The sequence below is a fragment of the Melanostigma gelatinosum genome, assembly GCF_949748355.1.
Source record: "Melanostigma gelatinosum genome assembly, chromosome: 7".
NCBI classification, from domain to species: domain Eukaryota; kingdom Metazoa; phylum Chordata; class Actinopteri; order Perciformes; family Zoarcidae; genus Melanostigma; species Melanostigma gelatinosum.
The window spans coordinates 9,829,675-9,856,040 of record NC_136640.1 but is presented as its reverse complement, the minus strand read 5'-3'; the positions used below and the strand labels follow the sequence as shown (position 1 = coordinate 9,856,040).

Here is a 26,366-nt window from a genome sequence, read left to right as displayed (position 1 = left end):
ATACACAAACATATCCATAAACGTCATTAAAAACACAATCTCCAGCAGATCCATAATCAAGCCTTCTTTATCCCGATAGAGGTGAGATGGATTCTTCTTTTCTCCTGTTACCCTGTACTTTGTTTTCTTTTCGCACTCCAAACTCTACAAACCACGCTACAAAGCACACAGTTAAAGGAATAGCTCATCACTTTGGCAAATACGCTTATTCACTTTCTTGCCAAGAGTTAGATAGAAGGATAACGACCTTATCTGTCTGTAAATATGAAGCGACCACCACAATGCAGCTTTAATTAGCATACAGACTGTAAAAACAGGGAAACAGCTTACCTCTATCTGAAGGTTGAAAACTCTGCCTACCATCACCTCTAAAGCTGGCTAATTAACACATTACATCTTGTTTGTCTAATCCGTCAAACTTGCAGTTTTTAGGTGGATTTCTTTGAGCTTCAGTCTCCAAGCTAATCTCACCAGCTGGTGGCTGTAATTCATATTGAAGGGACATATGTGAGTTATATCATCCACTAATTTAACATTTGGCAAGAAAGTGAATCAGTGTGTTTCCAAAAACTATGCCATTAAGTTGTGCCTTTATACGTTAAGCTAAAAGCTTTATAAGTGCTGGATTAAAGTACCTTTGCTGAGGTCATGTTATCATTACACTGATGTCACTTTTGTATTTGTTTTGTTCGTCCGTGTATGTTTTTGTGCTTGTGTCTGTAAACAGTCTGCTTTGCTTGTGATTTTTTACAACTGGACTAAATATACCTGATTAGTTGTAACCACTAACGGACAAGCAATCGCTTCACCACAGACTCGTACCGCAAAGAGGAAAACATCGCAGTAACGGCAGTGGGCGGAGCCATCCTGAGTCCGCGCTTCCCCAACGCTTACCCCCGCAATCTGCTGTTGTCATGGAAACTGCAGTCACCACGAGGGAGCCGCATACACCTGGAGTTTGACGGACACTTTGGCCTGGAGGAGGCTGAGAATGGAGTGTGCAGGTAAAACCTGAGATTCAGAAAGAAAGAAAAAAAAAGCAGATGGAGAGAAAGTGATGATTAGAGCAGAGTAGAAAAACAGACAAAGGGAAAGAGGGGACAATACCTGAATGGAGGAACGAAGGATAGAGGTACAGAGCACTTAAGAAGAATTTAAGAAGGTTAGAGGATTGAATCACTACGACAGTCGGATAGTTGAAGTATGCTTTCTGGGCAAGAAGTATGAGAAGTTTGTCCTTGGGTTTGAGCAAGAAAATGGACGTTTTAATCCCCATATGCAACTCAGCCGTCTTTGAAAGCACTTTGATGCAAAGACAACAGGGGGGGGGCGATTTGGAAAGGTAGGAAGAGGGAGAAAGTTTGTTTGTCACATTGACTGTATCTGTGCATTCATGTGTGTGTGTTTGATAGATGGACTCACTAATTGACTGCGACGTTGATTGCCAGAAAGTCGTCCAAAAACTTTTCCTGCATAATGCTTGTTGTCTAGTGGTTTGGCAGGGTGGCCCAGTGCATTGAGAATAAATCGTAAATTTGTCTCATCACAGTTTCGATCACTAGAGATCACTAAATTAAAGTACTAATGAGTGTCAGAATGAGCTAAATGTACACGATGACTTAAAGAAAACTTAGTTCATCACAAATTGTTTCTTGTTTTTCTAGTGCAGGCCATCATTTTATTGTTTTTGATAATACTACTGTACTCACCAAAGTAGTTGCTGAGATCTGAAAACAGGTTTATTAGCATTCTTGCCTAAAGTTGGATGAGAAGATTGATACCATGCTTATATCTGTACAATATGAAGCTGGAACGTGCAGCTGATTAGCTTATCTTAGCATTAAAACAGCCAGAAACAGCTAACTTGGCTCTTTCCAAAGGTAACAAAATCTCTAAAGCCTCTAAAGCTCACTGATAAACAGGTTCCAACACAAAACTGTCGTGGAGGCTAGCCGTTTCCCTCTGTTTCTAGTCTTTATGCTAAGCTAAGCTACCCCGGGACTGGCTCCAGCTTCATATTTAACAAACAGACATGAGCGTGGTATGGGTCTTCTTAATTAACTCTCAGCAAGAAGGTGTATTCATGTATTTCCCAAAATGTCAAACTACTGTACTGCCTTGATTTAGATATAAAACTGTAAGAAAGCACACCGAAAATGAGGGTAATAATCCTTCATTGCACAAGAAACTATGTAGTGTGGTAAGTACGGTAGGTTGTCTGTAAAACGCGATTATTTTTAGCTTTGTCACTTGATTCACAAATGTCAGCAATCACAGTGAGTGCAATGTTGTTTTTACCAAAAATAATGAAATCTAATCATAAGACCCAATTGTGTTAGTCTACTGCTTTTCCTGAATGATTTTTCTTAAATTTGTGACGACACGTTCATTCATTCATAATTCTATATCAGCTGCAAAGTTGGACATTTCCTATTTCCTTGACAACAATTTCTCATCCATCATCTTTCCCTCTTCCCTCCCACACATTCATCCACCTCTCCATATCTCTCGCTCTAGGTATGACTTTGTGGAAGTGGAGGACCAATCAGAGACCAGCACTGTAATTTGGGGTCGTTGGTGTGGGCTGAAGGCACCGCCTAGTCTCAACTCCAAAAACAACATGCTCAGAGTCACCTTCAAGTCTGACGATTACTTTGTTGCAAAGCCAGGATTCAAAGTCTACTACTCACTGGTGGTGAGACATGCACTTTCACTCAGACACACTATAACACACACACACACACACACACACACACACACAGACATTGATGGGCATATGAATGTTGTGGAAGAATCATGAGCTGTTACTTGGGACACAGCCTAAAGTTTTGATAATTTTTTTGTCACATCGGGTTCAGCCCAAGTACCGCTGCAATGCTCCAGGTTAAATGCTTCTTTCATTCTTTTACCTCCACAAAAAGAGATGGGGTGATAGGGGGAGATATGAAGCTGGGAAAGAGGAAGGATCTAGTGACACCGTCGGTAAAATGACAAAATGCATTCGCCAACTGTTCTTTTATCACACGTCCACTCGACAGTCGAGGAGAGGTGGAGGGAGAGAGGGCAGGAGGGAGGGTGAGGATGAGAAAGTGTTCTCTTAAAGGCTGTCAAACGAACGGATAAGGAGATTAGCTTTGTCATTCTGTCAGGGAGAGGAAAGAAGAAAGAGAGGGACTCTGATTTGAAGATGTGCTCCCGCCCTCCAATCACAAGGAAAAGGAGGAGAGAAAGAGCAGCTGGTGTGATGTTCCCTGGCTTCCTCTTTTATGAGTGCAGAGGAGCGAGAGGGGACGAGACACACCGTCACAGGCAGGGGTGAACTGGTGGCATCGCTTATTATCTGAGAGAAAAAAAGTATATCGGCACATTTGGAGTGAAGGTTAAGTCAGAGAGAGAGAGGGATACCGTATTTACAGTTACCATGGCCCTCACAATGTGTACAAACAGCTCTACACATCCACAGCAAAAACTATTTTTAGCGCCCAAAAAATGCTTATGAGAAGCTTTCATTATGGTTTCCAAATCCCATGAAAAGATGAAGACCAACGAATAATGTTTGGGTCAGTACTTTCCTACTTTTATTTTATTTTTTTAAAGGGGCCAGTCAATTCCTAAAACAGCTGGGCACTGTAGTTTTTAGAAAATGCCATTCAAACTCGAGTAAATAGGGTATTTGTTGGAGACTATTTTTAGCTTTGGATCAATACACATTTGGTTTGTTGCTGAGTATTAACGGCAGCATGGAAGGTACGGTATATCTGGTTGAGTTGGAGGTCATTTGAAGGCAAAAGAAAAGTAGAATCCTGTTTTTTATATGTACAATGTGATTTACATGTGCAAAGTATTTAAAGTCCCACCAAACATCAAATAAGAGCTAAAAATAACCATAGTTCATTGTGGCTGATGTCCAGACACTGATTAAAATGGCATCTATATTAAATGCAAATGAAATAAAGAATATCCCAGAAATGCAGATGACCTCAAAGCCCCAGACGAGAGAGGAACTTCACCACGTTCAACAACATGGTGGCAACAAAGTAAAAGTAGCCTAAAATATAACTCTTATCTCTTTCACTCTCTCCCAAACTTTGACTGCTTCTCTCCATCTTCCCCCCCCTCCTCATCCATTGTTTTCCTCATTCCCCATTTTTCAAATACCTCCTGTGTTTGAGTGTGTTTATATCTCTTCATCTTTCACACACTCACAGCTTCCCTTCAGCTAGACTGGAGCTGTGTGTGTGGCTTAATTCAGCAGGTCTAATTTGTTCTCTCAAGACCTGTCGAACAGATAAGAGGGAAGAGGAAGGGAGGCAGCAAGAGGAAAGGAGGAAGAGAGAAGCAGAGAGCGAATGAGGAGAAGCAGCATTGGAAGGAGAGAACAGGTGTCTGAGATGGTATCGACATGTCAGCTAATGGCTAAAACAACCTGAACTGAGCGAGGCAGAGAGAAAGAGAGGCATTTGTGAGGTAGTGAGCTGTGGAGTAGACTGACTTGATAAAGGAAACCTCTTGAGGGAAAGCAAGTCAGATGAAAGCGTACAGGGAAAAGAGATTGAATAAAGACCAAAACACAATTTTACCACTAAACACCTGCCATGTTTCAAATCTGTGCGGCTCTCGTTCATCTAATACCCGAGCAGACTCACCATCAACTCTGATCACGTGTGTGTCACAACGATCACCGGAGGACAAAATATGTTTTTCGAGGCGAAACAGCAAGTGTGAACTGGGACATGCAGGGAAAATAACGTGCATTTATGACCTTTTGCGGCTGCTTGTTAATTAGAGGAGCATTGCGCCGCTTCAGTGATGGTCTTCTTGGCCACTGCATGCGTCCTGGACAGACATTTTGGTCTCTAAAGCAACACCCAGTGGGTATTAAGAGCTGCAGTGGCATTTATCTGACAGGCAACTTAACATGTAGCCTGGACGTAGCCTGCAATCAGAATTGTGATCTGGCAAATGGAGACAAATACAGTATATCATGTGGCTAAGTGTATGCGAGTGTGTCTAAACTCACGTGTATTTGATACGAGACACTTGAAATGGAAAGTGTAAATGGGGTCTAATAAGGTCCTTGGGTCCATTTTGGGTCTTGTCTTTCAAAAAAAGAGGTTTGGTTAGGTTTCCACAGATTGGGACCTAAATTGACGGCCGATATAAGAATACAACAGCTCCCCATCTCCAAAGAAACAAAAGACCACCGTCTGCAGCACAGGCCTTACTCATTATTCATGTCACTGTTTTCCCCCTAAATCATTATTCTTTGATCCTTATCAACTCTTGTTTTTCAGCGGCTGTGATTCAGTGTAGACTTACATGAAGCAATGAGTGCTTTTGATTGCACAAGACAAACTGTTTAGGAGCTGTTTAAATTTGGTTTTTGGGAAAGGGAAAAGAATCACTCTAATGCACAAACCATGATACTGATAGTGAACAGAAGCACGTCTCAGTTTATACGTGTTTGTAAGACTTCAGAACTTTATCGATTTTTCTTTGTGTTTGTTTCTGCTATTGATTTTACTGTCTGAGATCATACAAGCAACGGCAATGTATTTTGGATGGTTATTCCTGAGGTGCAAAGGGAAAAGACGATCCAAGTTAGTTCCCAGAATCCCGTTCTGAGTCATGTAACATGTGCTCCCCATACAGACCGATGTTACGCCTTCATGTGTGTGTCTGAGATAATGCCGAATAATAAACAGCTCCCATCAAACACTTTCAAGTAGCACGATAATTCATAATTTTCTAAATAGTTCCTCATCATTTTGATGTTGTTATCGAGTCTATTTGAGATGCTCTTGGTGGCACTAAGTTCTTTGAGTAGCAATCTCTTAAGTCCTTAAGTACCCAGCTGTGGGTTTGCAAACACCAGGCGAGCCTCTGTTGCTGCTGCTGGAATTACCGTGAAGACATGCATTTCCACTAATTGAATGATCCTGATATATAAACATGAATGTACTGCAGATTAAGACCAGAAGCATCACAGTAAACCACATGAAAAGGAGCATTATCCTGGCATCAAGTCAGAAATGAGCTTAGACTCAGACAGAGATGAGACAGCATAAATGTGGCCGGTGTGATTTATCTGCCAACTTGAATGTCCTCTGGCTGTAAGCGAGATAACCGGTCATGCGGAGTAAAAGTCGATGGGGAAAAGCTCTTCCCTGCATCCCCATCTACCACACGCTTAATCCTCAGACGTTCTAGTGTCCAACTGTACAAAATGGAGGTTGAAAAGGGTCGCTCCCCGGTGTCCCCGCCGCGAGACTGCAACTGTCAATAACAAGTTGTTCCCACACCACCAGTGAATATGGCGATATTGCCTGAGACACTACTTTTAGCTTCTATAACAAATGTTGCTTCATAGATTGTTCTCAAATTCTTATAAAAAAAAAACTACAAAATGAGCTTATTTTAGCAACTTGACAAAATGTATATCCTTGTGTGTCCAATCATTGCTGCAACTTAGAAAGACTTTTATTTACATCCTCTACCATTTCCTAATTATGAGACATCACAAAATCCAAAATGTATGAATGGTAAATTTGTATCTGTATACTACTTTGTACAGCAAAACGTTAATCAATTAATCGGTGGATTTTGAGGGTCACACCTGTTTTCATGCGATTCAAACACTGGTTCATTTCGGCTTGTGTAAAAGTGGTCAGACGAATCTGCTGACTGTGAACCAGGAAGAGATCTGTACATACGACATTATTATTATGAGAGTTTGTTTGCTGTCCCCCACAATTTTACTGTGCAAGACACCTTTGTCTACCTGCTCATCTGTTTTTGACACCATAGAAGAGACATAAGCAAACTTCCTTAGTTTATCAGTTTCAACAAATAGGTGCATCTGCTGTAAGCAAGCAATAATATGAAAAATTTCGCAAGAGGGTAGAGGTTTGATGCTGTAGTCGTCAGGTGACCACAGCCTGTGTGCTCAGAGGCTGTCAGTCCGCCCTCGACATCCTCGTCTCTTGAACTTTTTTCCAACCATTAAGTGGCCCAGATGTGCTCGATGAGGCATTCAACCTTAAAAGGGAATGAGTCTCGGAATCTGTAAACATGCATTTACTCTCACTCACTCACACACACACACACACACACACGCTCTTACAGGAAACCTTCTGACCTCAATCACAGCTGGTTTGGTAGTGCGTTTATGTGTATCAGTACATTTATCCAAAGGCCACATACGAAAATATGTTAAAACGAAAACGCTTGCACACGCAGAGGCCTTGTCAACTCTATTACATTAGCAGAAACACACTTACACACACACACACACTCACACACGCAGAGATAAAGTGAGGGCACAGTGTCTTTGAAGTGTGGTTGAGACATATTTATTGTTCCATATTGACTGGAGATGGTATGTAAGACTCTTCAAGGAAAGGGATTTGATTGCCAGTAAAATCCTATGTGTGTGTGTGTGTGTGTGTGTGTGTGCGTGCGTGCGTGCGTGCGTGCGTGTGTGTGAGAGAGAAAAGGGTGATGCCAGAGACAGTGTGTGTGCCTGTGTGAGAGAGAGAAAGAAAAAGATGAAGAATGTGTGCATGTGTGCCAAATATGTCAGTCTGAGTGCTTTATCATCTAAACGTGCTTTGACCAGAATCTCAATACTTCCACAGACACACAGGCATGCTGTGACCAGCTTCTCTGGAAATTATTTTCGGGTTTTCCTCACACACTGATAGTCCAACAGTTAGACAGGCAGACACCTGAATATCTCGGATAACCTTCCATAAGTTAAGTCAGGGGGCGTAACACCATGTGAAGCTCCACTCCGTCTCCAACAAGCTGTGTTTAAAGTAAACTATTGAAAACGTTTTTTAAAAAGTAAGAGCATGGAGCGGTAGATGTAATCCATTTGCCTTTATCAAAGGTATCAAAGTTTGCTTTATTGTCAATTCCACAATGTACTGAACATACAGGGGAGTTGAAAAGACGTTTCTCTCTAGTCCAACATAAACATATAAAGTGAATACAGTGCCTTCAGCTACACGCTTCAACTTTTAACATGTGGTTTCACTGCAGTTGCTTAACCTCGAACCATCACTTACAGTGACTGTCAGCAAGTGTAAGAATATGTCCAATATGGATGTCATGTTTGAGAAATTGCAAAACTCCCTCACACAAGATCATGATTCTTTCTTTCTTTTTATTGTACCTGAAGGCCTCAATCCGTCATAATCCATCTGCTTTTACCACTAACTGAAGAGCACCTTTGACCTTTTCAAAGCACTAAACCAACTTCACAGGCAACACCAAATATCTTTCCATTCATTCATCTTTCCGTGTCTTTTCTTTGTTGGTTCTTTGTTGGTTTTTTGGTTCTTGTCCACAATTGATCAGCTGATGATTGATGATTTCTGCTGTCCCTTCCTGCAGTACGACCCCCCTCTGCCTGCATCCAACACCAACTGGGAGGCTGTCACTACGCTGATGTTGGTGAGTCATGCATACACATACACACTTTATGAATTGTTAAAAACTAAATTGAAACAGAGCTCACACATCAGCCATTGAATAGAATCAATAAATGTGTACATAAAAAGAGATGCACAGTGAGGAAAATGTCATTTCCATCACCGGGATTATTCAATTGTTCCAAAAACAACTTCAGTTCCCTTTGTTCCAAACTAATATGTTGATAACTTTCATGGCGATACTGTTTCTAGCACAGATACTATGGTACTTAAACACATACAACCTACCTGCCCTTCCAACCTTGGCACCCCACATATATGCATTCTTAAACACAACAGGGAACAATGGCTACACTAACAGATACGACATACGGCCCTGTTGCATAGACACGCACACCCACACAGAATAAATCCATCCATGGAATGTATTTAATATGCATGTTGTAAAATGACAGGATTCCGTAGACTAATGTTTTCATACGTACATCAGTGTAATTTGTGTGCGTCCGTGAGTACGAGCAGTCGGGTTCAGTGACATATGTGACCATAATAATTAGTGTGCGTTGGGCTGCGTGGCCCTTTTTCTGCATGGATTGGTAATGTCACATCTCTGTGGGTGTATGTGTTTTCCTATGTATGGGTATGTCACTGCCAGTGTAGATGGGAAGTGCCCGTGCCTCTTGTTGGCCTCTTTCACTTTATATTCAAACTGTCGCGTTAGATTAAATTCACGTTGACAACTGTTTCACATTACTGAGGAAATAGAAAGTGTGATTCATTCATTGTAATGCTGCTATTCTGTTAGCGCTCAGCCTCCCGTTGGTTTGAAAGCTTGAGATGAAAACAAAAACATTTTAAACTATTTACAATGAACATTGAAAGCAAATACAAATTGCATCAGATGACAATATATAGTTATTTTAAAAGTAATCTAATCTAATCTTTTGTTTTACATGAACCAGAGTCACATTTCTAGAGCATGCTGCGATACTAAAATGACCATTCATACACTGAAGTCCCTTAAAGGTGTACTTCTGTCAGCTTTAATGCATCTGAGTCTCCTGACATGTTGTCATCATCAACCCTTGTGCCCTTTGATCTGAAGTCAGTGCTCATTATGGCAGCTGATGGCAAAGATGGAATATTCCTAAATACTATAAGCATTTGATTGCACTTGCCTCCTAGCTAGATAAATACCCTGCAGCAAGGACCAGGACTCACCTGGGAATCATCTGTGCAATGTGCTGCTACTTTTGTAAATGTTCATTGTGGTGAAAAAGTAACAACATATAAAGGAAAATCACATTTAGAAGTATATGCATCATATAAGATTTACTCGTAAAAATAAAAAAATGAATTCCCTGTTTAACATTCTTGCTCGTCTTTATAGTGTATTTACAATGTGCCACTGTTTCTAAACTGCATCTCAGACTGCATGTTGACGTTTACAAACAGGGTGAATGACTGTTTGATATAAAGTGGTGTTCAAAAGTATTGTTGCAAAATGAAGGGCACCAATAATATATATATATATATATATATATATATATATATATATATATATATATATATATATATAATATATATAAAAACAGGAAATTGTTACCCATTCAGGAGGACTTTGTTGATTTTGCACAATAATGATTTTGTGGCAAAATAAAGCTCGCCGTTTCAAGCATGCAAAGCATGTTCAAGTTTGAATCTAACTCAGTCTCACTCCCAGGTTAGCTTATCGACTGCTGTCACGACATACAAAGAGTATTTCCACCACAGTGTGCTATACTACAGACTACAGGCTGCTTTCTTAACTTAGTCAATATCAGCCTACTCCAATATTGACATGCTGTGTGAGTGCATGGAGAGAATTTATAATCACAGCGAATGCACCATTTTCAAGTGCTTTGATCACACTCCACAATACAGAGATACAACAGTATATTACTGTAATTTTGAGATTTTGAGAGAAAAAGCTACACTGTGGAGGAAGACACTGATGGAAGTGGACATCAGGTCAAGACATCGCCTTGAAAATATGTTTTCATTTCACAAAAAGCTCTGTCTGACATTTGTATGAGGGATCTCCACAAGTGTCAGGCCAAAAGGGACAAGTTGGTGCCTCCAAATCGTCCAATGAATCCTCGGATATCTCTTTAGTGCTAGCAAAGAAAACCAATGTTCCCTTAGCTGCAGAAGAAGGGTTAGGGTTCCAAATTTCATGAAAAAACGAATAATAAGATTCCCGACCACACAATGTAAAACATCACAGCGACTTTGTCCCTGGCTCTCCAGTAACCCTTCCAAAGGTAATTTCCTAGAGAGTTTTGGCTCATGGTTACCCGTGGTTTCCCTAATGTGCTTTGGGTAATACTGTTTCAATGTACAATTACCAAAGTTAGAATAGGCTCAAATGAGGCTCAAAGGAGAACTCCTAATTTTGCATTTATCATTTGCTCTTTGCAGGACAGTGGTGCAGGGCAGAAGCCAGCGGCAGTCACAGAGGTCCCTTTCTCATTGGAGGATTTGGACCGGACCATAGCTGCCTTTGATACTGTAGAACAGCTTATCAGATCCCTGAGCCCAGAAACCTGGAGACAGGACCTGGACAGTATCTATACTCAAACACACATACATTATAAATCCAGGGCCTATCAACTGGCAGGCAGACATAATAAAGGTAAGATGTACTTAAAATCCCCATGTTTTATAAGCCGTACATGAAACTGTCCAACAAACATATGTACATCATCTTAAACAAATGCTGTTTTGCAGAGAACTAAACCTGAAACGTACATACACAAACCTGCATTTGCTTTTTAGTAAGACAACAATCATTTTAATGTGGCCCTAATATCACTGCTGCAAGTGGAACGTGATCAGACATTACAATACAGAAGTGTAATGAAGACCATGAGTAGATAGGATGAAGAGAAGAGACGGTATTGGCTATTCATTGGATGCCATCAAAATATCAAAAATAAAGAATCGAAAATGAGAAGAAGCGCCAGTTTTGCAGCATTAAAATAGTCACAAATTGTACAAAGTAGCCCTACAATTTGGTGTCTAACCAGCAATTGCATATAAAAAAGCTTGGCTGCTATGGATGGGTAAATGCTTCATTAGAAATATTGTGTGAGAACTAAAACAATGACCTTAAGTCGTGTCAAAAAGCTGTGTCGAGCTGCAGAGTACTTGCAGCCCCTTGTGAATAGGTTGTTTGAGTACATGAACATAGAAAACTATGCTAAATGGGGCTTTAAATAATTCTAGTGGAGCTCCTTATATTTGTAGATATCCATATATATTGTTTTGGGCTTAATTACAGGGAGAAGATTGTATAGCAGCAAAAAGAACACGCTTGGTTTAGGATCATGTGGATCAAGCAGATGCTCTTTCAGCTTTTGTACAGTGTTGTCTTGCTGTATGGATAGACATGGACAAAGAGACAGTCAACAGAAACATTGACTATTAATATGTATTATCATGTAAGACTTGGGAAAAAGATCTTCGATACAGCAAATACAATAAACTTTAATAATGAGGCCAGCGGACTGGAAGTGACGTGTTAGGTCGCGGTTGTAAAGTTGATGCAGGAAGAGGAGAACGCTGATGTTCTCAACTCATTTTACTGTGCTGCAGACGGTGATCCTCAACACTCTGCTGCGTTCACTGAATTCCGCTGCAGACGTGGTGCAGTGGTTGTTAGCTGGTGTTATAGAGGGGAGGGGGGAGAGCATGCCGCCTTGTGCTGACCACGAAAGACCCCCGCAGCAGGAGGCCCATTCACACGTATATTGCGGCATACATAAAAACGGATTAGTGAAGGCTGTAATGACTGCAATGGAGCCGCATTGCTGCCGTCTAATGAACTATAGCACAGGTGACAGCCAATGAGAACGTGTCAATGAAGTGTTGCCTCTTCAGTGGTTGAGTGTATAAAGAATTATATAAAAAAAGGTCGAAGAAGCATCTGTGTATTTTACTTTCCTGAGCTGAAAAGGAAAAGAAATAGGATTTAAAAAAATCTTTCTGATGAATTCGGGTGTGAAAGTACTTTTTGTACTTGAAAGAGATTTCTATTCGTTTTCTGGGAATATAACAAAGCGTCATATTATGATGCAACAGCATACTGTAGCCCGACTAAGCTGTTGCATCTTCAAATGAGCAGTTTGCCCTCTAGTGGGTCTAAAAGTGAGCCAGTGACAGATTTAAGGTGACACGGGACCAGCGTTCAAGGCTATTCTTTACTGCTAAGTCAGTGCAAACAACCTGGGGGTCACTGAGGCAATAGATGTTGTCCTTAAAATGCACAGAGATAGCGGATGTATTGGCACGAATACGCTTATTACACACACACGTCACGCCATCATAGGGGTAGTGTGTGTGTGTGTGTGTGTGTGTCCACAGTATAGAAGTATTCAAGCTTGCAACAGACCCGAGTGCTTTCCACCTCGTCTCCCTCACCTGTGCCTTAGTATCTCTCTCTTGTCTTTCCACCCAAGGGCTCTCCTGCTCCTCAGTAAACAGTTGTGCTTGACAGCAAATCTATCTCTGTTTACCAGTGCATGTGTGTGTGTGTGTTGGGCTGGCATTAGAAGGCTCCATATATGGGGAGTTTGTGTGCGTTGCAGCACTACAGAAAGGTGCATAGTTGCCGCAGGTCTTTGATACACTGTACATGCGTACCTCTCTCTAATTGGAAATTCAACCAGTGCAGCGGAGCAGAAATCTGCCGCAGTCAGCAGCTTAGCTTTGTTTTCATTAAGACACACACACACACACACACACACACACTTAGAAGCTCACACCAACCTTTGTTCCCAAGAAGGACAGTAAGTCAAAATGCAATATTAATTGGGAAACTTTTAAGACCAAGTAACGAGCACATCAATAAGTTAACACAATTATTACAACACAAAGCCCCGACTAGAACTTTAGGGCAGAAAGAAATTGATAATTTTCACAAACGCGCACAGATGCAACACACTTCATGTTGGCGGCTCTGTGAGTGTCAGTCAGTTTTTGCTTGCTCTCAGTCTTTCTGTCGCAGTCTCCCTGACAGGGTTCCACGCCACTGCAGTTGTTATTGTTCCAGTGGTCAAATGAAACATGACATTTCAACAGGTTCAAACCAGGCAGTACAGCAGAGTTTCATTATTATCAGAATAGAGAAGCAAATGATCATTCAGTTCGTTTCTCTACTATTTTCATGCAAATATGTCTCCACTTATCCAAAATACAGACCAATGAATTACCCGGATTTTGTTTAAACGTGACACAGGCACACTGTTTGATGTTAGTTTTTTTGCCATGCAACTGAAAAGGCCTAAAATAAAACACATGTTGTACACATGGGCAATCTTACCACTTAGATGGACCCACAATAAATGTTGTCAATATAAACACTGCACCTTCTACCTTCATCCCAAACCATTGATCATGAAAAGTCCTTTATTCTTGTATTGGGTCATGAAAAGCCCATTGCACTTAAATGAAGTGAAAGAATCTAGCAATGCTCGAATAACCTTTAATTAATCTTCCCTGCAAATAAACGTGTTTGAAGAATATTGCATTTGTTTAACGGGTAATGTCAGCGTAGCTTCCGAATGGAGAATGGCGCCATGATTGCAGAACAAAAGCAATTGGTGATGCTGCCACTTCAACCGTTACTTTGTGGGGACCCAGCGCAGTAGGCAGACGGCAATACTTGGGCAGCCACTCATGATTTTGGCGCTGAATGGCTTCCGAACGCATCAGCAATTTCTTCTTGTCATGTTGTTTCTGCTCAGAGGTCGCTCAGTCAAAAGTCGTTTCTTCAGGTCGTGAAGCGTCAGACTGTGTCCATGTGAATATGGGAGTCGGTGCCTCCCATGGTACTCAGGGCTGTCACTTCTGAACCATATGAGACCATTAACCCTCTGAACCCCAAGCAGTTTTGGGGCGTTTTGCTGCCGTCATATTTTATTCACCGCGGCCGTGTTTGTTCACTGCAATACATACGCGTTACAGTAAAGCACAATCACTGCTCTGTTGGCCTTGTGCAATCGCCACTCTTGGTATGGACAGTGTGTCGATACCTCGGTGAAGAGAGCAGTCAACCTGCAGCTGATTGTTGCTCTTCTTTCTTTTCTGTTCTTCGTCTCATCCCTTTTATTTTTTTGTCCTTCAAACCCACCTGTGGCCACTCTGGATTGCCTGCAGAATATGAGCAGACTTTGGTAATGTAATGCGTTGAACAGCTTTATGTAAAAGTGGAACCGTCTTCTGTTACAATTAGAGGGGAATAAAGAGGTAATCACATTACCAACACATTTAGTAAAAATGGGTCTTATTAGCAGGATTACAATTGTAAAATACATGTTTAAATAAAGAACGGGATTAAAATCCGACAACACTAATGTGCCGAATGATTCAAGTCCTTTGAAGACAGTATTGTCCGAGCTGGAAGGCAGAACTTGAACTGTGATGTTGTTTTACTTTTCTGCTTTACAAAGAAAGCAAGAGCAACATTTCAGCATTTTTGGTACAAGTATAATCTAAAAGTAACAGAAACGACTCAAGTTAAGGCATGTTTGTATTGTGATACAATCGTTATTAATTGTATCAGAATATCTTGTTCAGTAACCCTACCAACCCTGAATAAGAGCAGTATGAAGCGTCCCACCACAAATCCACATCCTTGGTCTCCTTCACTCACGCTTTCAATTGTCCGTCATGCTAGAACAGTCAAACAAATGTTTGGGATGATTATTCTGGCTCCCTCCTTCAGCACATTACAAATACATCTACCTATCTCAAAATAAATGCTACAGTTTGGCCTCTGGCTCTCCTTGTGCTGAGCAACAATGTGCACTTCTGTCATTCAGTCAGTTGCCTCGAGCCTTCAACCATTCAATCAATACTGAGCATCTTTTTTAACTTCTTTGCCTCCCCAAGTTTCATTCTTCCGTCATTGTCTCCAACATGTCACACGTTGATATTAATGATGATTCGAAGCAATAGACGAGCAGTAAATCAAAACGGCGTTTTGTCTCTCTGTCCCCCTTCCCTCAGTGCAGTCCAAAATCACCACAGCAAAGAGGAAGCATACATACGACAAAAACCTAACTCATGAGTTGTCTTCCGTCTTTTCTCTCACTCGCTTTCCAGTTGATCTGAACCGTCTCCATGAAGACGTCAAGCGGTACAGCTGCACGCCTCGCAACTACTCTGTGAACCTGCGCGAGGAGCTGAAGGCCACCAATGCCGTCTTCTTCCCTCGATGTCTGCTCGTCAAACAGTGTGGAGGCAACTGTGGCTGCGGAACGCAGAACTGGAACAACGGCTGCACCTGTGAGGCCTCCAAGAAGACACTCAAATTACACGAGGTAGGTCGTATTAAAATGAAGACACGCTGGCGAAGATCTGTCAAAGCATCACTCACATTACAAATGTAATGAAATGACTGAGAAAAGAATTTCTCTCGCTTAACAGTCATTTTAAGTATAAAAACCATTGTGAGCGTAATATTATAGGACCTAATAACAATTATCAGACGTTAGGAATTAGCCACGGTCACAACCTATTTGCGGACAGGCAGTATGTAAATCATCTGTAGGTATTCATACTGTGAGCATTGGCATGGAGGCTCAGATTGACTGACGCCTGATGATTGTGTTTTTGTTCCGGTCTTTCCTTCCCCCTTGTCGTGCACCATCAAAATGAACCTTTTTCGAGATTAATCCAACATGAAAAGAATCTCAGTATGTTTACAAGTCATAGTTTGACACTTATTTGATTTCCATGGGTATCAAAATTATGAATAAAATGACAAACGATAGAGCTTTTAAGAAGGGGAACAAAGAAATTGTGCATTTAATACCTCTGCATACTGTATGCTTCTGTGCGCAGTGGCCTTTCAATTAAAGTGACGGCATTCAATTTAGACTTCGAGTTTTAGGTGCTTGGCTGAAAGGGGCTGAAAAAAAAATAGTGTGCGAGTAAGTGAGTGAGTGAGAAGGAGAGAGATATTGGGCGTACAGAGGCAGGCGCTGCATCAACAATGAAGCAGCAATGCACCATCAGCCTCACAATTTCTCCCGGTTCCTCCCCTCCATTCGTTGTCTGCCTTCGCCTGTCTCTCTCGAATCTCTCCGTATCGGTCTCGATGCATTGTTAGCATTCTATCAGTCTCTCTGTCTCTCTGGGCTTCCATCATCCTTTCATTCTCCCCAATTCCCATTTTCAATTTATCCCTTTGCAATGCACCATTCTTGTTCTTTAAGCCCGTCATTCATTCTTTTTTCTCTCTCATCCCTCCATTACTTTGTGTCTTTGTTGTTGTATAGCTTCATTATTGAAACATGGTCTGTAGGGCTCTCTCTATCTGTGTCTCTCTCTCTAGCCGTTGAAAAATCACACAATAGAAATTTTGACAAAAGTAGGATTTGGGGTGTAATTGTGCTATGTGTATGTGTGAGCATGAGAAAGGCGTGATTTTGTCAGAGTATAAGGTTTTGTGTTTTTGTGAGGGGTTTCCACCTGCGACTGCCTCCATCTCTGACTTTACTTCTGAAGAAACACATTATTACTCACACGATCGTTTCAGTGCCTGAAAGTCCTGACATAAATCATGGGCAGTATGCCTTCACTGAGTTTCGGAGACCAATTTGACTGCATCAGTTGTGGAACATTTTGTACTTCCACTCCATTTTCACATTGGCAATATCACCAGCGAAGCAATTTGGCCAACTGCAACAGTCAGTTATCGTGAAACACGGACTAATTCTAACTATAAAATCTATTTTATTGCACATTTAAAGACTCGGGGGGAAACACATAAATAATGGTCTACCTTTTGTTGAAAACGATAATATGCTAACTTTTTCACATAGTAATAAAGCATATTGTAATTATCAGTCTGTATATGTGCACACTGTACTGATATTTGGTACAGTATGTTTTCTAAGAGTGCATACTGTTATCGTTTTGCACAGTCAGCAGTGAATCAATTGGCAACATGCCCTGGATGTCTTAGTACTGGGAAGAGCTTCAGCTCCACGTTACCATGAAAACAAACAAGAGTGACTGACTGTTAAAATAATAGAGGACTTCCAGTGTGGTCGGTTATGATTAACGAGATGAACAGTGGCCCATTGCTTTCTATCTTATCTATATTTACATCAGCATCTCATTATTTGCTCCACATTTCTCATGGTCTGTCGAATTGGATTTATTGGGAGCCGTCAACTACAATGAGTTGACAAAGTATTTTCCACACCTACCAACAATCCAGGCGTATTCTCACCTCCTCTCTCCTTCCTTGCCGTCTTCTTCTCTGACTCCTTTAGGTGCTGAAGTACAGCCCGGATGTCTCTCTGTATCAGCGCCATCGGAGGCCGCGGGTGCGCTGGGTCATCGATGAGATCTTCCTCACACACCATGAAAAGTGCGAGTGCGTTTGTCCCTCCCAGCCCCCTCGTTGACACGTCCAAACTGGCGCACGCATCTGGAATTGTTGGACAATTTCTCCTTTAATCTATTTTGCAACTGACTTCATATAATTGCAGCAACGCAGACACACGCAGAAAAGAAGACGGCACCGATTGGACTGACAAACCGCTGCTTTCATGATACCCATATGACATTTGTTCTTGCAAGTAAACCTTCATCTGTAAACAGGCCAAAGCTGTAAATGCATAACCGTTTCAATGTTTTCGTTCTTTCAATCAAAGTTTTTTCCTCCCAATAACCAAATACGGAAGATACTTTGGACTCAAAAAACAAATACCATACCACACGATGAAAAAATTGACATCAGTATTCTACCAAACATGCATTTACATTTTGATTTGAGAAGTCGAATGCCAACTTGATTGAATCAACTTCAACCCCCATGTGAACAGTTTTTTTTATTCCCATCTCATGTGCGTGTCGTGGGTTCCTTTATATTCTAAAGAGAGTGTTTGTTATTTACTTCTCGTGCCAGGAGCATGTTGAGATGAGTGAGCGTGAGACAGAAGGAGGGAGGGAGAGGGGTTGGACGAAGTGTAAACCAAAATAACACTTTATCTTGATGTGAAATTAAGCAAACCACAACCTTACAGATCTGAATTGCACACTAACATAATCTGTATATATTCAAGCTTCCCTTTGTCTGTCCTTCCATCCACACACTTCCTGCTCCCTTCTTTCTTTGTCACTGACTCCATCTCTCTCTTTCTACACACACACACTTTCTCTCCCTTCATCGCTCATTCTCTTAACACATAAAAAAGGAGACGTCAGATCAGGCAGCTGCGCTCTGCTCAGTTTTCTGAGCATTCCTGGCATTCCAACTGCTAACTGGAGTTCTGCTAACACGGATAAAACTGTGATCCTCAGACCCTAAACACAATCTAGAAGAAGAAGAGGAAGAGGGAGGGAGGGAGGGAGAGAGAGAGAGAGATGATTAGGAGACTGACAGAAAAGGGACAATCAAGCCGCCTATTTGTAGATTACCAGCACTTCTGGATGAGAGATGAGATAGGAGACACTTTCAGGATACATCATAAAAAGATTGAAGCTACTTAAGCGGTTCCAATAAGCATGTTCATAGTGTGTGTGTGTGTGTCTCTCTGCCAGTAACAGCTCAGGAAGACGGCCTTTTGTTTAAGGGGTGGAGGGTTACCAACAGTCTGTGAGAGCTGGCAGCAGATACAAGCATGGGAATGGTCGGCATGTGACCGTGCGTGCAAGCGTGTGTTTGTGTGGGTGTGTGTGTGTGTGTGTGTGTGTGTGTGTGCCTAGGTAGCGAGAGTATCAAAGCAATAGAGCAAGAATTCAAAGTAACTGCTCATCTCTTCCAAATACACGACCCAGCTCTGAGAAATCAATCATCTCTCCATCATCACCTCCCATGTGTCACACGGCAGCACTTTGATGTGCCTGTGTACGTCACAGGTGTTATTTGGCAGGTGGTGGATACACAATATCTGAAGAAATCTTAAATATATTAAAAGCGTGTCAGGTTGTGCGGTAGTCACATTTCCAAGGTGTTTACCCCAGACACACACACACACACACAGTTGTGTTTAGCTATATATATCATCTTAGAAAGCAGCCTCAGTTGGCTGTAAAACTTTTGTCTTCTGTTCTCTTTGCTTTCATTCCAGTGTGCTGCATTTTGAAACTCTGAAGGTAAACACAAAGCTCATATGGCTCGGGTGCTTTGGTCAGATTTCACAGAGGACAGTTGGCAGGTAAATTATAATAATTATAATTTCAGAAGCTAACGAACAAGATGCTTCGTTGGAAAATCTATAGTTTCTCTAGCAAGAGCTTTTATGAAATGTGCTACAAATTTATGCATTTTGAATTGATGTGAGGGGTGTGTGTGTGTGTGTGTGTGTGCGTGCATCCTGTGTCTGCCAGTTTGCTGGTGTTATCAGCACATTCCATCGTTGCGTGCTCCGAAGTGACATTCCTCTTTTTGCTCATAACGTTTGTTTTCTCTTCCAGTTCTTTACATCAAAGCCACATGTATTTCAACTTCAGACATTTTAAGCCTGGTCGTGTATAATTGTTTAGATTATTGATTTGGTATATTTACACAAATGAAGAGCGTCAAAACCACACATTTGACACATTTGGATTCCCATGCTTTGGATTTGATTCGGTCCAGAGTTTCAGCTTCCCTTCTGGGGATTGTGGGGATTGTATTGTCATATTTTCAACTCAGAGGAAAGTGGTTAGTTCAAGCAAAAACCTGCTTTGCTGTATTGAGAAACATATTCATGATGAAACTGTATGCTTTACTTCAATAATTTATTGTGTGTTTCTCTGTTGTTTTCATAAAATATCAGCTGGTTTGTCATGATATATAAAGTGTTTCTAGCATTACTGCCTCCAGTGCTTTGACTTTTGTTCTCACTAAACACTGCTTTGATCAGATGTTTGACTCCACAGTGTTTTATATGTGATATGGGACAATTGCTTGTTTGATGGCGTGTTGAGCGTAATAGGAAACGTGTCACGTCTCGGTGGATACCTCCCACTGGAGACAGAGACGTAGGGAGAAAGTGGTACGGAAGTAACTGGCTATGAACACAAGCACAGAAAGCAAGAAAAATAAAGTTTGAACAACAAGGCTGCTCTGCTGTCGCATATGTCCTCGCACACAGGTCACCATGGAAACAAGAGATGTGCTTTAATAATTATAACAACTTTATTTATACAGCACCTTTAAAAACAGAGTTCACAAAAAACAAGGCAATAATAACAGAAAGCTCAGTGAGACAGTTGCATACGTAAAAATAAACTAAGAACTACTTATTAATATTAAATAATAAAAGATTTAAAAAAATAAAGATATATATATATATATATATATATATATATATATATATATATATATAAATAAAAAGAAAAAAATATATATACACACAAATATATACGCATACACACGTACAGACATCTATACGTACATATACAGTTGCACTCAGAAATGCTGTAAAGACCAAAACATCAGTGGTTAAAGAGAGGTCATAAAATTGTGCCAGTCAAATGTTTCCCATTTACTCCGATTCTTTGAGTCAGCAGCCGTGCAGCCACAGGTGAAAGGTTAAGTTACCCAAGAATCAGGCTGAATTGTCACTTGAGACTTCACTTGCTGAACAATCAGAGATGTGGGTCGTGATTCATCCGTTTTATGTTGCACTCACAACATATTAGACGGATGATGGAGATTAGACGCGTCCCATGTTGACGACTTACAAGTGTCAACATGACAACTGAACACGGTGGTTTTATTGCAGAATGTGTTGTGTGAGAGTTAAGAAGGCTGAAGCTGTTTAGTCATGCTATGGGAGGCTATACTACTGCAACGCCAGCATGCTTATATGCTGACAATGTTAAGTGGGTATAATGTTAACTAAGTTCAGGATCTTAGTTTGTCATAGCACTAAATACAAAGCACAGCTGAGGCTGGATTTTTGTTTTGCAGGCAAAAACCAAACAATAACTTTGACCTGATGATAGTTCTACATGAACATTTAAGGGAGCACCAACGTTTTTATGATCTATCCAATGGGCACCATGGATATATTTCGGAAATGTAATGGCAATCCACCCAGTAGTTCTCCAGACATTTCATTAAAAAAAAAAAAAAAAAGAACTGCAATATCAACCAGATGGTTATGACTAGAGTTAAAGTAAGGGGATCACCAAAGTCAGGAAGCTTTATCATTTGTTTAAATATTATTAAGCTCAAAGTTCGATAAATCAAGACATTCAAAACTGTTTGAGTTCTCCCATCATACAGCAATAACAACACGAGTGTTGAACATCAGAACGATGATGGTTCGACACTTACACATTTACATATTTATTTTTTTTGTCTTTTCTTTTCCCTTCATCTTTCCTTGTTCAATACAGACATTTTAGACGAGGATAATGATCAAAATGTATGCAAAATGAGTCATTTCTGAAATGAATACATGGCTGGCGACCCATTACTTTTCATTCAAGTCGTTTTCTATACCTCTCAAGGCTGCTGTCCCAGCAGTTGCTGTGGCAACCCTTCCTTTGCCGTCATCATTACACAGCAGCCTCTCTGGTCCATCCATCCATCCATTCAAACACACATCTACCCATCCATCACCAACTCTTTTATGAGTTGTTCTAAGAGAAAGAGATTCAACAAAACAAAGTAGCCTTCTCCCAGATGAGAAAGACTGAATGAGAAAACATACAGCAAGCTACCTTCTGATTTACATCTTCAAAGCTTAAAGCTTCACTAATTAATATCTGTATATTAAAAATTGCATCAAATAACTACATGTAATGAGAAAGGTGTCACTTGTTGTGATTAACAGATCATGATCATCAGCATGGCATCTTTTGTGGTTCACTCTCAACAGGGTCATTTAAAGACTCCTCAAGGAAAAGCGTTGCAGCGATCAACCCACTGTGGGCTCCTCCAGCTGCATCAAACGGTACACAGACAGTCAGCGACTAGCTGGTTAACTGGACGAGCAGCAACAACGTCAATGAATGCAAGTTTAAATATTACGAAGAAATCCATAAAGTTGGTGAACTCACAAGGGTCGGATTTCAAAACGGGTGTACAAAATCATAGAAGCAGAGTTTGAGAGATCCTGATTTCAGTCACTTTTGTATATAAGCTCCACAAATCCTGGATCCTAAAATATCCATAATAAAAGTGAATATTTTCAATTGCCTCCCAAATGCCCACTTCTGTTGAACCTCACACCTCCACTGTCTAATGTAATGCCGTTTCTGTCTCTGTTAAGTTTTAAGTGTATACTTTGGAATGTGTTTTAAAGACTTCTTCTTCTTTTTAAAGATTTCTCGTGTAGACAGACCTTTACTGTAAAAAACCTGAAGGGCCCCTTCTACCCTTCATTTACTGTGCAGTTGTAGCATGGATGGTAGAGAAGACAACACCGATCAAGGAGACCGTTTGTCTCAAAACAGCAAGAGAAGGAGGGCAATTCAATTAAACATGCAAAGGATTTTTGTAGTTTGGGTGACCTGTCCCTTTAATTACAGGTTAGCTCAGCAAAAGCTCAATTTAGATACAGCGTAGAAAAAGGAAGAGAAATCTTCAAGGATTCAAGATTCAGCAACACATTCATTCCTGGAGTGATTTTTCAAGCAGCAAGAGCTTGATCCGAGATTAAACGATGAAGACGTATCTATGAACATGATAAATGATAATACATGATGATAAAGATGAATCTATTTATATTCTTCTGCTTTTCAAGCCGTCCAAAGTCTTTGCAGCTGCTGTAATATGATTTGTGTTTATCATTCGATAGCATTATTAAAACGTTGCTGAGCCGTAGTTGAATCTGTCCACACTCAGCATGTTGCTGTCCTTTGAAAAACAAAAGCTGGGTTCATTTTGTTGTAAAAATGTTTTTTTTTAAAACTGCCAAGAAAAAAACATTAAAGTACAAAGCATGTTCTAATTTAGGGTGGCGGCTCATCACAGTTAATCAGCCTGGACAAGGGTTGGATGAATAGACTTAAGACAAACAATCAGAGGGAGAAGGAGGTTACACTTGACAGAGAAAGACAGGAGGAGCTGGGAGAGCAGAATGAACAGAACTGATGGAGAAAAGTAGAGACAATCAGGGGGGGGGGGAAGACAGAAAGAGGGTTTTAGAGACACAGACAGATGATGAGGAGGTGGAGGAGAGCTGATGAAGTCATTGAGGCGTGTAGGAAAGAATGGTGAGAATATGATCCATAACTGAGACACGATGTAGCGAGACAGCGCTGCCTAACATCACAGACACACACACTGAGCTGACATGCAGCAGAAACAAATAGGAGGAGTGCTGTCAATCTGTCCTTTCTTTCTGTCAATCTGTCCTTTCTTCCTTCTCCTGCCAATGTCGAACACCAGAAAAAAAAAAAAAAAACAGGCACCAGCATCTAATTTCACCATCCACATAGTCATTTTAACAGGACCACGAGTTATTTGATTTGATTTAGCTGTTGTGCTCGAAACACCACAGATTGCCTCGTCTCCAAGGGTGAGAGGTGTGTGGAGTTTGTTTGGAAATGTGTGGGTACAGATTTGACTTCACCACTTCAACCTAGCTTCTCTCTTTTTTTCTCTTCCCTTTGGCATATACTTCCCCTGTTCTTGCAGTTTTTTCTTCTCATTTGCAAAATACACTCAATTTCTCTGACCCTCCCAACCTCCTGTCCCATCCTTCCTCCTTCTTTCACACTACATTATAGAACAGCTTTCATTTAGATATGAATATTAGATATTTCTTTTGAATAATGGAAAAAGACCGTACGTGAGGAATCTGCAGACATAAGAAGAAAAAAAAAGAGACAGTTGTACTTGTGGGTCTTCACTGGCACATTTAAAATAGTCCAATAAAGATGACAGTCTCAGATCCAAACTGTTCCATGAAATAAATGATTAACTTTAAGTGCAAGTCAAGAAGTGAGGTGTGTGTCTCTCTGTGTGCTGGGAATCTGCAAGCTTCTCCATTTTACGATTCTAGGAGGACCTGCAAATCTTTGTGAAATAGACAGATTAAACAGGGGTTCTTTTCCAGCTGAGAATCAATTAAAACGGTTTTTGATGAATAAAGATGATGTTTTTTTAATGGGATGTTTTATTGTGCTTCTATATTTTATGGACTGCAGATGCATGAAACACTGTATATAGTGTTTAAAAGTTGTACACATGATGAAAAAGGATGGAGACAAGCACAAACAATGTTTATATTTTCATAGTTCCGGAAAAGTCAGGTTTGCGAAATTACATTCATAAGAGTGTCACACTGTAGAACAGGGCAGAAGGATCAGAGAGAGAAAGGAAGAGGCAGAGGGGTACAGGAAAAAACAAATAACAAAAGCCCTGAGGCGGCGGAGTCATTTTAATTTGATGGAAGTGATTCAGTGCTGTGTCTGCGTGGCGTGCATACAATGTGTGTGCATGTGTGTGTGTGTGTGTGTGTGTTAGCTGAATAAAATAGTTTATTCTGGCAGCACAGGAACCTCATGGCGCACTTTATTCTTACAGGCTATTCAATTACCTGAATTACCTAGTGCACAGGCTTAAAGAGCTTACCCACACACACACACACACACACACACACACTCATAACAAACAATGCATAAATAAACACATACAACTTGCATAGGGCCATACAGGCATACACACCAAACCCTGGAAAAAGAAACTGCAAACATCAGCAAGATAAACACAGATTTGAGTCAAATTTAAATGAGATTAAGAGCTTTACCTGCCAGGTGACGCATTATTGTCGGGGTTTGCTTTGTGTAATGTACTGGATTGCACACACGCACACTCACACGGAGAAACATGAACTTTAAACTGTCCACTCGACTGTCCTTACTCTTTCCCGAAACCTCCCCTTACATTGTCATGTCATTATTGTCAAGTCTTAAAGGTTGTCTCTATTCGTAGAATCTTTTACAAATACACTCAAAAGACCAACTAGTGCCTATAGACTATATTTAGTATGAGAAGTAAATCATGCTCCAACATTTGCAGTGATTGGTCTAAAGTCTTGAAATCTGGTACGAACAAACGTTGGGGAAGTATCCGACAGTACAACTTTGATATTTTTAGATCACAAACTCATACTTCTATCGTCAAAGTCAGGATGTTCTGAAAAATGAGGAAAAAACACGAACATTGTATGTATCATATTTAGTCTTTGGGCACTTTTATCCAAAAATATAATGGAGCATATTGCAAAGACAGTATTGCCATGTGACCAAAGACTAGCTATCCCTATCCCATTGCAAGTACGCCAAGCTGCAGCCAAACAATACAATGTTAGCGTACCACTATTTGTGGTAGATCATGCAGTTTTATTGTTATAAAAGTAGAAAGATAATTTAATAAGATCATTACAATTTGGGTACAGAATCGGAATTTATTGCGCAGGTATGTTGCACATACAAGGAATTTGACAAGACGGGTGTTGCATAACATTAAACAATCAACAACAATCAACAGTGCAAAAAGTAGAAACATATTCAAATGTACAGTAAAATATATGATAAAGTGAAACAGAAAATAAAGTGCACAAACGAACAGATAACAGGAAACAAGTGAGATGTACAGTAAGTACAACACTAACAGCAGGGACACAGAAGCACAAACTATAACAAATACAACAACTGAAAATGGTGAAACGGATTACCATTTCAATCAATGGATCTACTGTTGGACTGGAGAAACATCTGCAGAACAAACAGTCATCCAGCAACTGGCCTAACTTTGGGATTTGCATCCTTTGTGTTGTGAGAAAATCGCTTGCACCCACCAAAGAGTCAGTTCCGCCTGGCAACAGTGTGCCTCGCTCAGCCAAAGCAACAAAGAGAGTTTGCCAATCATGCCCTGCTCTCTGCATAACTCTTACAGGTGGATCAGCACGCCTGTTCAACAGGGAC

At 40.7% G+C, this 26,366-nt stretch overlaps 1 protein-coding gene across 1 annotated transcript in view; it reads left to right on the top strand.

Annotated features, from left to right (window-relative positions):
* The window catches only part of pdgfd (platelet derived growth factor d), a 44,553-nt gene extending 24,265 nt beyond the window's left edge, over positions 1-20,288 (top strand). The window contains exons 2-7 of the mRNA XM_079271436.1: positions 815-1,004; positions 2,518-2,695; positions 8,398-8,457; positions 10,896-11,109; positions 15,582-15,799; positions 17,762-20,288. Coding sequence (XP_079127562.1) covers positions 815-1,004; positions 2,518-2,695; positions 8,398-8,457; positions 10,896-11,109; positions 15,582-15,799; positions 17,762-17,896 — 995 coding nt within the window. The 3' untranslated portion in view covers positions 17,897-20,288. The remainder of the gene's footprint in view (positions 1-814; positions 1,005-2,517; positions 2,696-8,397; positions 8,458-10,895; positions 11,110-15,581; positions 15,800-17,761) is intronic.
* Positions 20,289-26,366: the final 6,078 nt, after the last annotated feature.